Source organism: Python bivittatus, unplaced genomic scaffold (genome assembly GCF_059951505.1).
Source record: "Python bivittatus isolate LINGU-HERP-01145 unplaced genomic scaffold, Pbiv_v1 ctg000020_np1212, whole genome shotgun sequence".
NCBI lineage: Eukaryota > Metazoa > Chordata > Lepidosauria > Squamata > Pythonidae > Python > Python bivittatus.
The window spans coordinates 113509833-113524152 of NW_028277030.1; the positions used below are offsets into that span (position 1 = coordinate 113509833).

General features: G+C 38.3%; 1 protein-coding gene across 1 annotated transcript in view; it reads right to left on the bottom strand.

Moving 5' to 3' along the window:
* DTL (denticleless E3 ubiquitin protein ligase adapter) overlaps positions 1-14318 on the bottom strand; it is a 45968-nt gene extending 31650 nt beyond the window's left edge. Inside the window, exons 1-7 of the mRNA XM_007426871.3 lie at positions 14079-14318; positions 12647-12772; positions 11164-11262; positions 10878-10939; positions 3905-4025; positions 1011-1076; positions 654-766 (exon numbers count right to left, since the gene is read on the bottom strand). Coding sequence (XP_007426933.1) covers positions 654-766; positions 1011-1076; positions 3905-4025; positions 10878-10939; positions 11164-11262; positions 12647-12772; positions 14079-14124 — 633 coding nt within the window. The 5' untranslated portion in view covers positions 14125-14318. The remainder of the gene's footprint in view (positions 1-653; positions 767-1010; positions 1077-3904; positions 4026-10877; positions 10940-11163; positions 11263-12646; positions 12773-14078) is intronic.
* Positions 14319-14320: the final 2 nt, after the last annotated feature.

The window sequence follows — 14320 nt, forward strand, 5'->3', positions numbered from 1 at the left end:
TGTGGCCCAGATATGATAGAACTAACCAAGGGTCTAACTCAGTTTAAGGCAGCTTATTACTTTCGTATTTGTACCATCTGCAGTAGAGACCTGGTTCAAACCTTAGAGTTAAAGCACTTTTGCTTAAGAATCCAGAGAGACAATACCAATCAGAATAGACAAAGCAAAATAAACAAAGATGAACAAGTATCCCAACATAGGAATATTTCTATCAGAAGAATGCATATGAAAAGAAGTTATATTTGTTTAAAAAAATAGGCCTGGGTATATGCACACATTCCCTTTATGTGCTAATAACTTCCTAGATATTACTAGAAGCTCACATGAATTAACATAATTCATTCAGTTCTTTTCCCTCGTCTGTCTGTCTATCTATCTCAAATTTATATGGCCGCCCATTTCACAAGAAGTGACTCTGGGTGGTGTACAGCAAAAAATATAAAACAATTAACATGTCAAACACAGTCATATTAAACACACAAACATGCATGAGATTAGATCAGCAAGGGAGCCATCTCAAGATCTCACTGATCCCGAGACCCCCAGGCCTGATGACATAGCCAATATCTACCACCTCCCTAATAGACCTCAAGCTAGTGCGGCTGCCAAGACAGAACATGACAAAATATGGCCTTAAAATTCCAGATTCTTACCACTGAGGGTGCAAGTCCTTTCACATTCTGCTTTTTCTTCTTCAGTTTGGATGGTGTCTTATCTATGATGTTGTGGGCACCACTTATTTGTTTAACTTGTCTGTAAAATCCATCTGAAAGACAGGTTCAGGAAACACTATTTAAAGGACCTTCCCTTGTCACGTGTTCATATATGATAAATGACCTACAGTCATACTGCAAATTCATCCAGCTTTATGAAAGCTGAATATCTTACCTAGTATTAGTAAGTATTATGTAATGGAAAGCACTTGAATTAAAACAAGGAGACCCAATGGTCACTGCTATCTCATAATACCATTGCAATGATTTGAGAGAATAGACAGACATATCACGTACCTTTTTTATTGCATCGAGTGTCCCAGATCATGATATTTCCATCCCTTCCTCCAGTACAGAACACAGCTATAAAATAAGGAATTAGAATACTTCATGAAAAAAGAGATTAAGCCCTAGTTCAGTGATTCCTAAACTTTCAACAACATTCAATATGCATTCCTTGGACCAATAGCAGTCCACAGAAATCCACCTCAGCCTTGATACATTTATGGGCCAGAGCCCACTTGCCACCTTAGCCTCACTTCCCTGCAGGCACTGACAGTCCACTGAGAAGAACCTACTCATCCTTGACTTCTTGCATCCCCTGACAATCAGCTGGTTTGCAAGAATGAACTAGTGGCTGAAAAGTGGTTCATTGAAATAAAGAAGTTAAGGGTATGCATGAAACAAAATTGTTTTGTTTCAAACCAGAACCACTACATTCCAGAAGTGCTGCCACACTGTTTTGGATCAGCCATTTCTTCCATTGCACAACCTGTCTGTTGGCCCACCTGCCCCTGATCTTCTCAGAACCTTCCCTTCCTTCACCATTAGTGCATTAACATCTGTACACCTATTTGCCAAGGAAGACCCCCTTAGCATTGGCTTTTTCCCATTCATACCCTTCTCCCTCACTTCCAAGCAGAATAATTACATTTTAGTCCATTTACAGGAGAATAACACTGGTTTATTCCATGTACAGACCAAAACACGTATCTTTCAGTTGGAGCACATATCACTCCAAGTCAGCTGTTCCATGCATGGAATGTTTGGCACATCCCTAGTACAAATACAGATAGCAATATGACTACTAAAATTAAGCAAACTAACTACAGTAACAGATCCTGAATGCAGTTATTACAGTATGCTGTAATAAAAACAACAGTGATCTCACATGAAGATCACCAAAAGAAAAGCATGAATAAGAAATACAATTAGTGTATAAAAATTGGATTTCATTTCCCATGCTGAATTGATTCTATGAGGAAACCCAACATTAAAAATCAGGAAAAAGATGGTGATATGGAAAAGTTGGATGGAAGCAGGGATATTGACTTTGGTCCAATTGATACATGATGAAGATGAATTTTTAACATATGCTGTGCTAAGAGATAGATATCATCTATAAGATATATCCCAATGGCAATATCTATAGCTACAATATTTGTTAACAACATTATTTGGATCAGCAATATTTTCAGCTTCCAAGACACCCAAGATACTAGAACAATCTGTTAAATCCTTTATAACTAAAAAAACGATTAGCTTTTATAGGTATTTGTTATCAATAAATCATTTTGATATGCAGATATTAAAGGATGAGTGAAATAAAGAATTAGAGGTTTCTATATTGCCTAGACAATGGTAAGAGTATTTTAACTTCTATAGCAAGAGTGTCAATGGACCTTAAACTACAACTTATAAAACAAAAGATAATATTTAAAATTTATTGGACTCCACTACATTTGTATAGAAAAGAATTGTCAAAAACAGCATTTGGTTGGAAATGTAATAAGGACAACGCCTTTTTAAAGCATGTGTTTTCACAACGTCCTATACTTACTAAGTTTAGGGAGAAAGTAGCAGACTATATAAATATGACTGTGTGAGAAAAGTTAACATTTTCAGAAGATAATATTCTTTTGAACTATATACTAGTACATGGAATTTGACATCTGGACAACATAAATGGATTCTCCATGCCCTTACTATGGCCCAAAGACTGATACTGCAGCACTGGAAAGATAAATATAGGGCCTCATTTATTTGATGGATTGAAGACCAGATTGCACTTGCCACTTAAGAGTGGATTGCCTACAGACATAGACTTTGTATGGACAAGTATAATGAAATATGGGACTTTTATACAAAATACAGTAGGTTAAAAAAAATGAGTCATTTTTCCAAATGTATTGGAAATATATATGCGTCTGAACAATATTTGCGTTAGATAAAGATATACAGATTTGTAACTATTTACTGTTATAATGATATACTATGCCAAGTTTTTATTTCCTTTGTTGTATTTTTGTCATTTTTCTGCAATAGCACTTTTTAATGTTTTTTCCTTCTTCTTGATAGTGTATTATTATTTTTGTTTTTTTAATAATTAAAAAGCAATAAAATTATATATAAAAAAGGATTTCATTGGGCTGCAGATCCACAGATTTCTCATGAAGAACATTCTTGACTGACATGCTTGTATTAAAAATGAAAGTTACTAGGGCCTGGGGTACATAAAATAATTTAATAAATATTAATATTTATTGTTGGATTAACATTTTGGTACAAAATTTAATTTAGAAAATCTTTAAAAGGAGAAGGAATGGAAAGAAATTATCTTACTCACCAAAAATGTTAATTCCCACGCTCTTAAAGACAAAAGCATGGAGGGGTTATTTGTTTAAGTGGGTGGTTGCCTCATTTTCTTAATATTTCTTTAGTTTTCCACAACTGAAGAAAGTTTGAGAAACCATGTTCTAATTCTTTGTCTCCTTTTTGTAACACTCACCATTTCAAGTGCTAAGCATATTTTACATTTATAAATGCAGACATTCTGTTCCAGATTTCAAAGTAGCCTAAACACGTTCCTCTGCAGTTTAGAAGAGATTTTTCAGTTGTACCTTGAGCTTTTCAAAAATTTACCTTGAGAAATTATTGTTTTTGTAAACATGAAGATGGAGTGTTAGACTGGAATTTCTACTTCAATTATTCTTGCTAGTTCATCTAAAAACATTAAAAGGTCCCCAATGACAGCAGCACAGCTTTTTCACAATGTATGATCTATCAACATTGGCAGAACCATGACACTGTGATGGTATGTATTTTGCACATAGGAAGTCCCAAATTCCTATGCTCCATTGTTTCTAATTTCCCCTAAAACTTTCATTAAAGAACAGAATATTAAAGTTTACCTCTTTCAAATTTAGAAAAAGCAACTGACTTGAGACTGCACTGATGTCCTTTGCACACTCCCAGTAGTTCACCAGTCTTTATATCCCACACTTTCGCTGTTTGATCCCCTGAAGCAGTAACCTTAGAGAAAATAAATGCAACAGTTTACCACTGGAAACAAAAAATTATGGTACCTTTAACATAAGTTTATGAGACAAAGCATTGTTCAAAAGATACATGAAACAAAGTGCTAATTCAATCTTACGTTATTTGCTCAAAAATAAACTCCAGTAAGTTCAGTAAAACTTAGTCCCTAGTTAAAGTGCATAGGATTCCTGCTTTGGAAGGCATCAGATACATACATGGTTACAGACATATAAGATTGAAAATATAAATAATGCGTCCCAACAACTGATATGGCAGAAACAAATATATTAAAGAATCAGAATTGGAAGGAAGATTATATGGTTCAATAACTTTTTTGAAGCAGGATCTGGAATGTAAGTTACAACTACAACGTTGCAGATATATAGTTTATAGAAGTGTTTCTCAACCAGGGTTCCGTGGAACCCTAGGGTTCCGTGAGAGGTCACTAGGGGTTCCATGGGAGATCATGATTTATTTAAAAAATTACTTCAGATTTGGGCAATGTGCTTTCACAGTAATGAGCAGAGACCAAACAAAAATCTAGTTACAACTCTTTCTGAGCTCTCTGGTAGTGCGCTGTAGGGTTGTGTTTATTTGGTTAAATCCAGTCTTAATTTTTGATGGAGATGGGGGAAACTGTTGATAACAGGTGAACACTATATTGCAGGAAGGGAGGAATATATTGAAGGAAGGGGAGGGAGAAGCGCATTTTTCAAGAAATTAATGGACTTGTCCAACTTAGTCTGTGACATCAGTCTCTCCCTCCCGCATCTTTTCTCTGTGGTTTTCCTGTAGTCATTTTATCCCCCTTTTTAAAATAAATTTCATACATGTTTATTCAATTATGTCTGAGAGTCCAATGTGGTGATTTTTGAAAAGGAGGTGTGAGAGAGAAGAGGAGGATTCTAGAACGGACAATACCAATAAGTTTAATGATGATAATGATAATGAAGAATTTAAATCTTCTCAGGCATTTCCCTGCAGTGGTATATCAACGGACTCAAAAAAAAGTCTATTTTTACAATGAAAGCTATTTATCAATGGGTTTTACATGAACTGGTGATTCAAGTTGTCCTATTCTGTTATGCTTCCTCTGTGGCAAGCAACTTACAAATGCAGTAATGGCTCCAGCAAAATTAAAAAGACACTTAACTACAAATCACAGCTGACAAGTAAACGTTCTGATTATTTTACACGGCTATTGGAATCACAGAACAGAGTAAAGCTTTTGTTAATAAAATGACAGTCAATAAAAAAGCCCAAGAAACAAGTTATTTAGTAGCAGAACTTGCAAAGTTTGCACCACAAAGGAAAAGTTACACTTTGGGTGAGAAAGTAATCATGTCAGCATGTGAAATAATAGTGGGAAAAATGCTAGGACCAGATGCAGCACAAGAAATTGAAAGTTTCTACTGATGGGTCAACAGCGGGAGGAGGAGGTGTGTGCTATTATATGGAAGCTTTTGAATTAAGAGTCGGCTCACACCGGGAGACTTTAAAATGCCTAGTGGCCCCTTTGACGAGTTACTCCTTGATCCTGGGGATGTCTTGGCTGGAACTGTGGAATCCCACTGTAGACTGGTGTGCCAGGACTCTAACCTTCCCAGACGGGGTGTGCGACGTAAAACGGTTTGACACCTTAAGCTCAGTAGAACCGGGACTGGCAGCCATTAGCACCCAACTCCAGGAACTGGGAAGAGAGCACCCAGATCCCGGAGCAATATAAAGATTTGGCAAAAGCATTTAGCGAAGCCGAGTCAGACCAACTGCTGTCACACCACCCGACAAACTGCGCAATTGAACCAAAGCCAGGGGCGAAATACCCCACCTCGAAGATGTATTCCATGACTCAAAAGGAAACGGCGGCGCTCTGGGAATTCATTGATAAAAACCTGCGCCAGAGATAGAACCTGCTAAATCCCTCCTAGCGGCCCTGGTACTGTTCAAGGAAAAGAAAGACAGATCGTTAAGACTGTGTACTGATTATAGAGGACTAAATGCCATTTGCAAAAAGAACAAGTATCTGCTTCCCCTGATGAAAGACTTATTAGCTCATTTAGCAAAGGGCAAAATATTTACAAAACTGGACTTGCGGGACAGTTATTTTAGAGTACGGATCAAAGAGGGGGATGAATGGAAAACAGCATTTCGTTGCCCCATAGATTGTTTCCAGTACCGCGTTGATGCCGTTCAGATTATCGAGGGCACCCGGGTCTTTATGCAGTTGATCAATGAGGTGTTACATGAATATTTGTACAAGGGGGTGCTGATATATTTGGATGACATCTTGATTTACACTGAAACATGGGATGAGCATGTACAATTAGTGAGGAAGGTATTGCAGAGGTTGCTAGAGGAGCAGTTGTATGCAAAGCTGTCGAAATGTGAATTCCACTAAGAACAAATTGACTATTTGGGCTATAGGAGTTCTAGTTGGGGGGTAGAAATGGACCCCAGCAAGGTCCGTGACGTAGTTGCGTGGGAAGCGCTGAAAACCTGGTGCCAACTACAGAGTTTCTTAGGCTTTGCAAATTAGAGTTAGTCTGGCAAGATTGATGTCAGGTTCAGCCCAAGAAACTTAGCAGGACAATTCAGGAACAGTTCAGTTACTTTATTAGCTTACACCTACTAGACAGAATCTTGCCAGACTAACTTTAACCCCCAACAACCGCAACTAAACACTCTGCATTCCTTAGGGTGATGCCAGTCTTATCCTCTTACTTTTCACATGCTCAGGCTACAGGCTGAGGAGATGTTTGAGATTCCTCTCTGACTCCCAATGACCTTGGACCTCCTCACTCAAGTCTTCTATCACATAAACTGAAGCAGCTTTTCTATCCAAGTTGATAATATCTTCTATCCAAGATTTCACCAATAAATGTCATGTTATGGCATTTGTAAGATTTGTAAATGGTGGTGAAATTCAAGAAAACCTTTTCTGCTGCAAAGAACTAAATGAAACATGCAAAGGCAAAAATATATTTCATGTTTTGTCTTTATATCTGTAAACAAAAAGTCTGTCTTGGAGGAACTGTGTTGGCATCTGTACCAATGGTGCTCCATCAATGGTTGGCTCCATGAGAGGTTTTGTTTCTCTTGTAAGAAAAGAAAATCCTAATGTTGTCACAACACACTGCTTTTTTTCACAGAGAGGTGTTGGTGTCAAAAACTCTTGGAGATGAAATGAAAAAAGTTCCGGATGATGCTACAAAAATGGTTAATTTTATTGAACAAAGACCAGTTCACTTAAGAATGTGTGAAAAACTGGACAAACAGCACATAATTCTCCTGTTACACACAGAAATATGGTGGCTCAGCAGAGGAAGAGTTCTCAACAGGATGTTTGAGATGAAGGCAGAATTGCAAGAATATTTTCAAGAAAATAGTATTCCACATTTTGCTGGGTGAAGGTGGAGAATGGTTGCAGAAACTAGCATACATAGTGGACATCTTTCATCACATGAACCAGCTGAACAAGTCTCTGCAAGGCACTGGAGAAAATGTTTTGACTTCAACTGACAAGATTCTTGGATTTAAAAGAAAACTGAATGTTTGGAAAAATCATGTTGCAAAAGGAAATATTGAAATGTTTCCACTGCTGCTTGGACTTGAGAGTGAGGAAGGATACCAAAAAAGTCTCAAATCTAATTGAAAACTACCTGGAAGTACTGCAGAACAAAATTGATCAGTACTTTCCCTCCCTTTCAACACAAATATATGACTAGGTGAAGGATCCTTCCCAGCATCTTCTGCTCAGCTTGAGAACATCATTTTGAAGGAAGAGGAAGAACTTTGTGAGCTGGAGTCTGATTGTACACTCAAGATGAGATTCACTGATCTGCCCATGGACAAGTTCTGGATTTCTGTGATAGAAGAGTATCCTGCCATTCATAGAAAGGCACTGAACATTTTGCTACAGTTTTCAACTTTACATGTGTGAGCAAGCTTTTTTTTTATTTAGCAAGCATCAAAAGTAAAGACAGAAATCATCTTATTTCAGTTGAAGATGAAATCTGTGTGTGCTTATCTCAAGTTTGGCCCAGAATTGAGTATTTGTGCAGCAAAAAACAAGCACAGGCTTCACATTAAAGAACTAAGTTTGATTCTTTTAGTTAAACTGTTAATGCACATATACAGGCCTACACACGAAACAAATATAATAAATTTGTAACTTCTGCTGATATTTGAGCCTGAATGTGCAGGGGTTCCCTGAGGCCTGAAAAATATTTCAAGGGTTCCTCCAGGGTCAAAAGTTTGAGAAAGGCTCGTTTATAGCCACTGCTTCTCTCGCTAAACTGAAGGAAAGCTGATAAACTCTCAAGGAAGTCAAATTCACTGTTACACCAAATGGACCGCTGGTTTTAGTTCTACCTTTTGCATTAGAAATAATGTAAATCTAGGTTAAATTCATATATAGTATAGTACCAAACCACAATGTGATTTTTTTTTAGCTTTAACACATTGTATCAACACAGTCATTATTATTGCTAAAGCACTGTCTATGGCTTAAACGTTTATATGAATACAGCCAACTGCAGCTTATTCAATAACCTTTGACTAAAGCAAGCCTTGGTTTAGCATGATATGTGAGCAAAGCTTTTAAGTTCATCCAAGAGCTACATTAATGTGCTGTCTTCCCATCCCTGAGATTCCTACACCTCTGCAAGGAGGCTAGGAGTGTTGCTGCCCTCAGAGAATGTAACATGATACTTTCAGGGCAGCAACTGAGAGGTTCCCAGCCATCCCTTCTCATCTCACCCAGTGTCACCTCCTGGCAGGAAAACCAAACTGTCCTGATCTTGTGGCAGGGTGGCATTCAGAGATTGAATGTTCATTTCCAACATCTCTTTGTGGATGAACTCTGATATTGCTAGTCCTATTGCTAGCCACTCATAGCACTCCATTAAATGCTGGTTCCCCCTTTCCTCTCTACTTCCCACAGCTTTTCTCCTTCAAAACCACTTTCCTTCCAGCTATTGTTCCACTTGTAAGGAAGGGAAACACACACAGAGCCCCATCCTGATTAGCAAGAGTTCATTTGTATTCAGTGGAGAGGAGTTAGAAGTACACTTACCTTAAATATTTAAGTTTAAAAGAGCTTGGACATGTGGGAGCCCAAGAGAGTGGCACATTAGTCAGACAAAACCCTGCCAGCCTGCAAAGAAGGGCAGAACCCAAGGCAGCTCAGCACTTATCACCCAGTTCTCCTTCCCCCTCCATATCTGTCAGACGCTTTCTACAGATTAGATCAACAGGTACAACAGACAGGTGATGGGCTCTGTCTATGAGTCTCCAACCCCTCCATCCATACTCCATCCAAACAATATAGCCCAAGCTTGAAGCAGTCATAGAAGCGGTATCAATCCAAGCACAACAAAAGAGGTGAAAGGAGAGGCAGTGGTGAATGGAGAGCTTGGCAGCAATGCCTAAGGCATTCAGGGAAAGGAGAGGTAGAGGGCACCTCAAGAAGTGTCTCTGAGAATACTACCCACCCACTCCTTTTGTCAGCCAGAACAGCACTAGCTGCATCCCCACTTAACTCACTTCTTTCTAAAGTCACTGCTTGGAAGCACCTGCAATTAACCATACCACCAAGACTGAAGATGTGCACTTGAGCTTGGCAATCAGTTGTCAGGGGGCTGAACAAAGACAGCACCCAAGCTGTTCCCAGCCCTCCCACAAAAAGGAGCAAAAATTAGAAGCCACTTCCACTTAACCCTCATCTTGTACAAAACAACATGTGTCTTCTGCTTTTTTTAAATTTTGCAATCAGACAATAATATTCTCCCCAGAAGGAAACAAATCAAGATATTGAAATGAATACTTTGGAAAGAAGAGTACATTGAAAGAGGGAAAATTATGGTCTTATTTTGCTACAAAATGTTTTGTGCAATGGACTGCAACCTAAGGCTGAAAAAAAATTCCTAAAGGGAGGTCTGTAGTCAATTTTAGCCTGAGTAAATTTCAACTCCAAAAGAATAGAAAAATTGTTATGCATAATTTGATATATTGCTATTGCGTGATTAAATGAATATGTAATATATTTAGGTGATTTATATTAATTTACTATGCCTTTAGTGCTTTTTTCCTACGTTTAAGTTTTATTTATGTTTGTTTTGGTATAACAATTTAATAACTAATTAATTTGTTGGATATCACTGTTTTTCTTTTTGTATATTGTTTTTCTGTATTTCTTTTTAAAAATGGAATAAAGTAAAAATAAAACAACTCATATGTATGTATGTGTGTGTATACACACATATACACACTTGTTGAAACGAATCATTCTGTGTTGTTCTTGGCTACACTTCTCTGTCTATATAAGCAGACTAAGAAAAGCGTGCTTTATTTGTTGTTTTATTGTGTATTAAAATTTCAAACACTGTCAATTTTTTTTTAATTATTTCCTGGCTTTTTTTTCAGCATGGAATACCCCTCTACCTGCTTTTGTGAACCTCCATGAAAAGTAAGCAAGCCTGTGGCTACTTTCAAGTTCCCACTGGTCCCCTATCACACTTTTCTGTGTTAAATTCAGAAAACACAAGGCATTTCATGTTTTGTTCCACTGGAGCACAGAGAACCTAGATATTTCAACAAAATGTTTGTCCTGAGCTGAAAACAAAACCTTTTTTGTATTTCATGCACACCCTAGATTCTAGTCATATCATTTATCTTCTGAGCTGTAGTATATTACTAGGCCTACTAATGATCTTGCTAGAGTATTAAGAGCCAAAGAAAGCATGAAAATGTATTACAAGTAACAGAAATAGCTAAAGAGGGATGGGATAGCATTATCCCAAGGTTGGATGGCATCCATATCTAATGAAACAATGTTGATTTACTCACAATTTTGTGTTCGTAGGGCATCCATGCAAGATCAAATACAGCATTTAAATGAGCCTGCCATTCTGAAGTGAAAGTAGAATATATTAGATCCAAATAAAACCAACTGCTTTGTAATAAAACATCCGCATATGAAAAATGAAGACTATTATCTTCATCAAATATATAAAACAAGAGTAGCACAACACTGTAAACATAGTATAAACATAGTAAAAAAAAAAAAAACCCTCCAGATTACTGCTTTTATCAAATAATCCAATTTACATAGTTCAAATACAAGACTTTTTACCTTTAACAACTTTCTTGTTGCTTGATTGTGTGTGAGTATCATACAGCCTAACAAATCCTTCTTCGTTGGCAACACCAAGTACATGCTGCACAGCTGGTGCTGAAAAATAATGCAGTAATATTTGTATTTTAAAACCTTTTTATACTTTTTGATAATACTCTACAATTTATCTGCTTCAGAAAACTGTGTCATATATTCTCAGGATTAATCAAACAAAACACAGCATACAAGGGCCTTCTTGTAAACTATATTAACTTTTTCCTTTATTCTTATCATAACAAGAGTAGACAAACATCAGCTACTTTGAAAGATTGACAGATAACTAAGCAAACGGAATTCAGTTAATGAACATAAACAAGTTCTCCCTCTCTGCATCCTTGTGATACCTGCCTTCAAAAGAGGATGGAGCAGTCAGTTTCTTTATGCCTTAATTGCTTTATCTTTCTGCCTCTGCTGAAATGACAGTGTGTCTATCATACAATATAGTTGCTACTAAATTTCCCAAAGAGTTAATCAAGGGCTCCAGCTAAAACTTAACTAGTCAGCTCTCACAGCTAGCAAAACCTATTGTCCCTTTAAATTCTCTTTTCCCTCTGAATATCTGTGCAGAGTAGACAGATCCCATGCTACATCCTCCTCCTTGCATAATGATTTTTGTGCCAATTCCTCACAGTGAACTTAAACCACTTTGGAACTTACATTTCTTCAGCAGTTCATGACTGTCTAATTCCCATTAATAAATAACAATTTATTAAACTTGTATGTGCCTGACTCTCAACAACACTGGGTGGCTTTGCTAGCTGGCCATTTTTCTTCTTTCTCTCCTTCACCAACTTCCTACCAGCCTGTTAGTCCACTTCAACTCCCCTTCCCCCCATGAGACCATGAGACAGGTTTTCAGTCTGTGAAAACCCCTTATCCAAATCTTTTCCCAGACTCAGACTAACATCCATAAGTACAGTTTGCATGTCTGGGAGGTCACTTGAGAGGATGGTGGATGATGTATATCTTCTCCATTTTGTCATGGAAATACTTACATATATAGATGTCTGCAGGCTAGTTGAGAAATCAAAGAGCATCCCAGAGAAATGTAATGATGAACTACTTCAGTACTGCTGCAAAGAAAACTGTAGGGATGTTTTCCACTCAAAAGGTAATCAACTCTATATAATTTACTACTCATCCTAAATTCCCTAATGCAACAAAGTGACTAGCCTTCATCTAAATTAGGCCCAAATGATCTGAATGTTAGCAAAAGTTGACCAGTGTGTTTTGTTTCATCCTTATGTATAGGAAGTCTTTCATAGCCTAGCATGTGCCAGTTTGTTTGGACTACAACTCAGAAAATTTCCACTTTTCCATTGGCCGTGATGGCTTTGCATTACAGGAACTGAAGTAAAATAAAACTAGAAGTCACCATATCAGAAAAGTTTACCTTTAAATCAAAATAATGACAGATCTTACAGATGAGACATCCCTTTACCTGTTGAAAAGCTACAGCCAAAAGGAGGAACTGGAATTCCCATTTCTCCATAGGAATGATGGTCATCTTCCTTAGTACACTGATAGCGCCCTAAAAGATGGTATAAGGAAAATCTTGGTGCCAAACCTATCAAAAAAAGAAGTTTATGACACAACAAAATTTATTTATTTATTTTTATTTAAAAGATTTGTATAGCTGCCTATCTTATGTAACATAACCCTAGTCGGCTGACAGACAGTAATAAAACAATAAAAACAGTAAAAAGCATAAAAACCAACAAAGAACCTTCCTAGTGCCCCTCCCAACACCACACATATCCACATGTACAAACAAACTGTGCAGCTTCCCTGGACTCCAGCCTCACATTACGCTAAGACTTGTGGGAAAAGCCAGGTCTTTACAGCTTTTTGGAAGGAAAAAGGTTATGGGGGGGGGTTGTTGTCAGCTGGATATCAGGGGAAAGGGTGTTCCAAAGGGCAAATTTATTTTTTAAGGGATAAATGTTTGAAAAGCTAAGAAGCAGAATTCTGCAAACAAGTTTATAACATTTCTTCATGTATCAGCATTAAACGCTACTTGATATTATATCCCCCTGAATATGTCTCCTAAACCATCTGGTGCCTTCTAATTATATTGGCTATGTAGCTCCCATCACTCTCAGTCTCCACTGTTCATGTCATCTGGAAATGATGGTAAATGTAGTCTAAGGTGTTTGAAAACCACCAGTGGGCCAAGTTAGCTCACCCACTATTCAGTCAAATATGACTTTGTTGAACAGCACATTCCTCTGATCCACCCCCCATCCAGCCACCACGCTCCTCCATCTCTAAAACACTGTACAGTATTTTTGGAATGCCTTACAAGGTGTACAATATATCTGGGTTGAGACATCAACATAAAGAAGAAAGTGGCAGAGGAAAGCTTCAACACAGATTTCGGCCTGCTATTTATCTTGCATTTCAGTGGGGCAGGGGGTGGGCGTGAGCATTAAACTGCTGAGCCATTTAGCCGAGTGATCCCGGATCAGGGATTATTTGTTTATGACAGCATATCCGCAAGGGAAAAAAAAGGACAAAAAAGAGCCACATACGCTAGCCTCACTCCCTCGAGGAAGCGTAAGAGTTAAAAGAAAGCTCCACTTAAAGGCCAGTGGAAGAGCAATGAGGGTTGTTGTTGCTATTATTATATTTTTATCCCGCCTTTCTTATACCTATAACTCAAGGCGGCGAATATACCTCCTGCCTCCTATTTTCTCCACAACAACCCTGTGAGATGGGTTGGGCTGAGAGAGAGTGACTGGCCCAAAGTTACCCAGCCAACATTCATGCCTAAGGGAGGCCGGGAACTCACAGTCTCTTGCTTTCTAGGCCAGCACCTTAACCGCTACACCAAAATGGCTCTTTCCAGGAACGAGGGGCCACCCAACACTCACCCTGAGGCCCGGCCTGGCAGCGACGGACGAAAGAACGACAAAGCATCACGACAACTCTGGCGGCTGAGAACCCTGTTGCCGCCGCGCGCTGAGCCCGTGGGGGAAAGAACAGCTTCTCCACGAGAACTCCCGCCAGCCCGAAGTCCGCGCCAAAGTTTCTTCACTACAGCTATTGGCTAGCCTGGCGCAAGGGGCCACACCCCCTCTTTTCCATTGGCTTCTCCTATCCCACAGCAAGATGA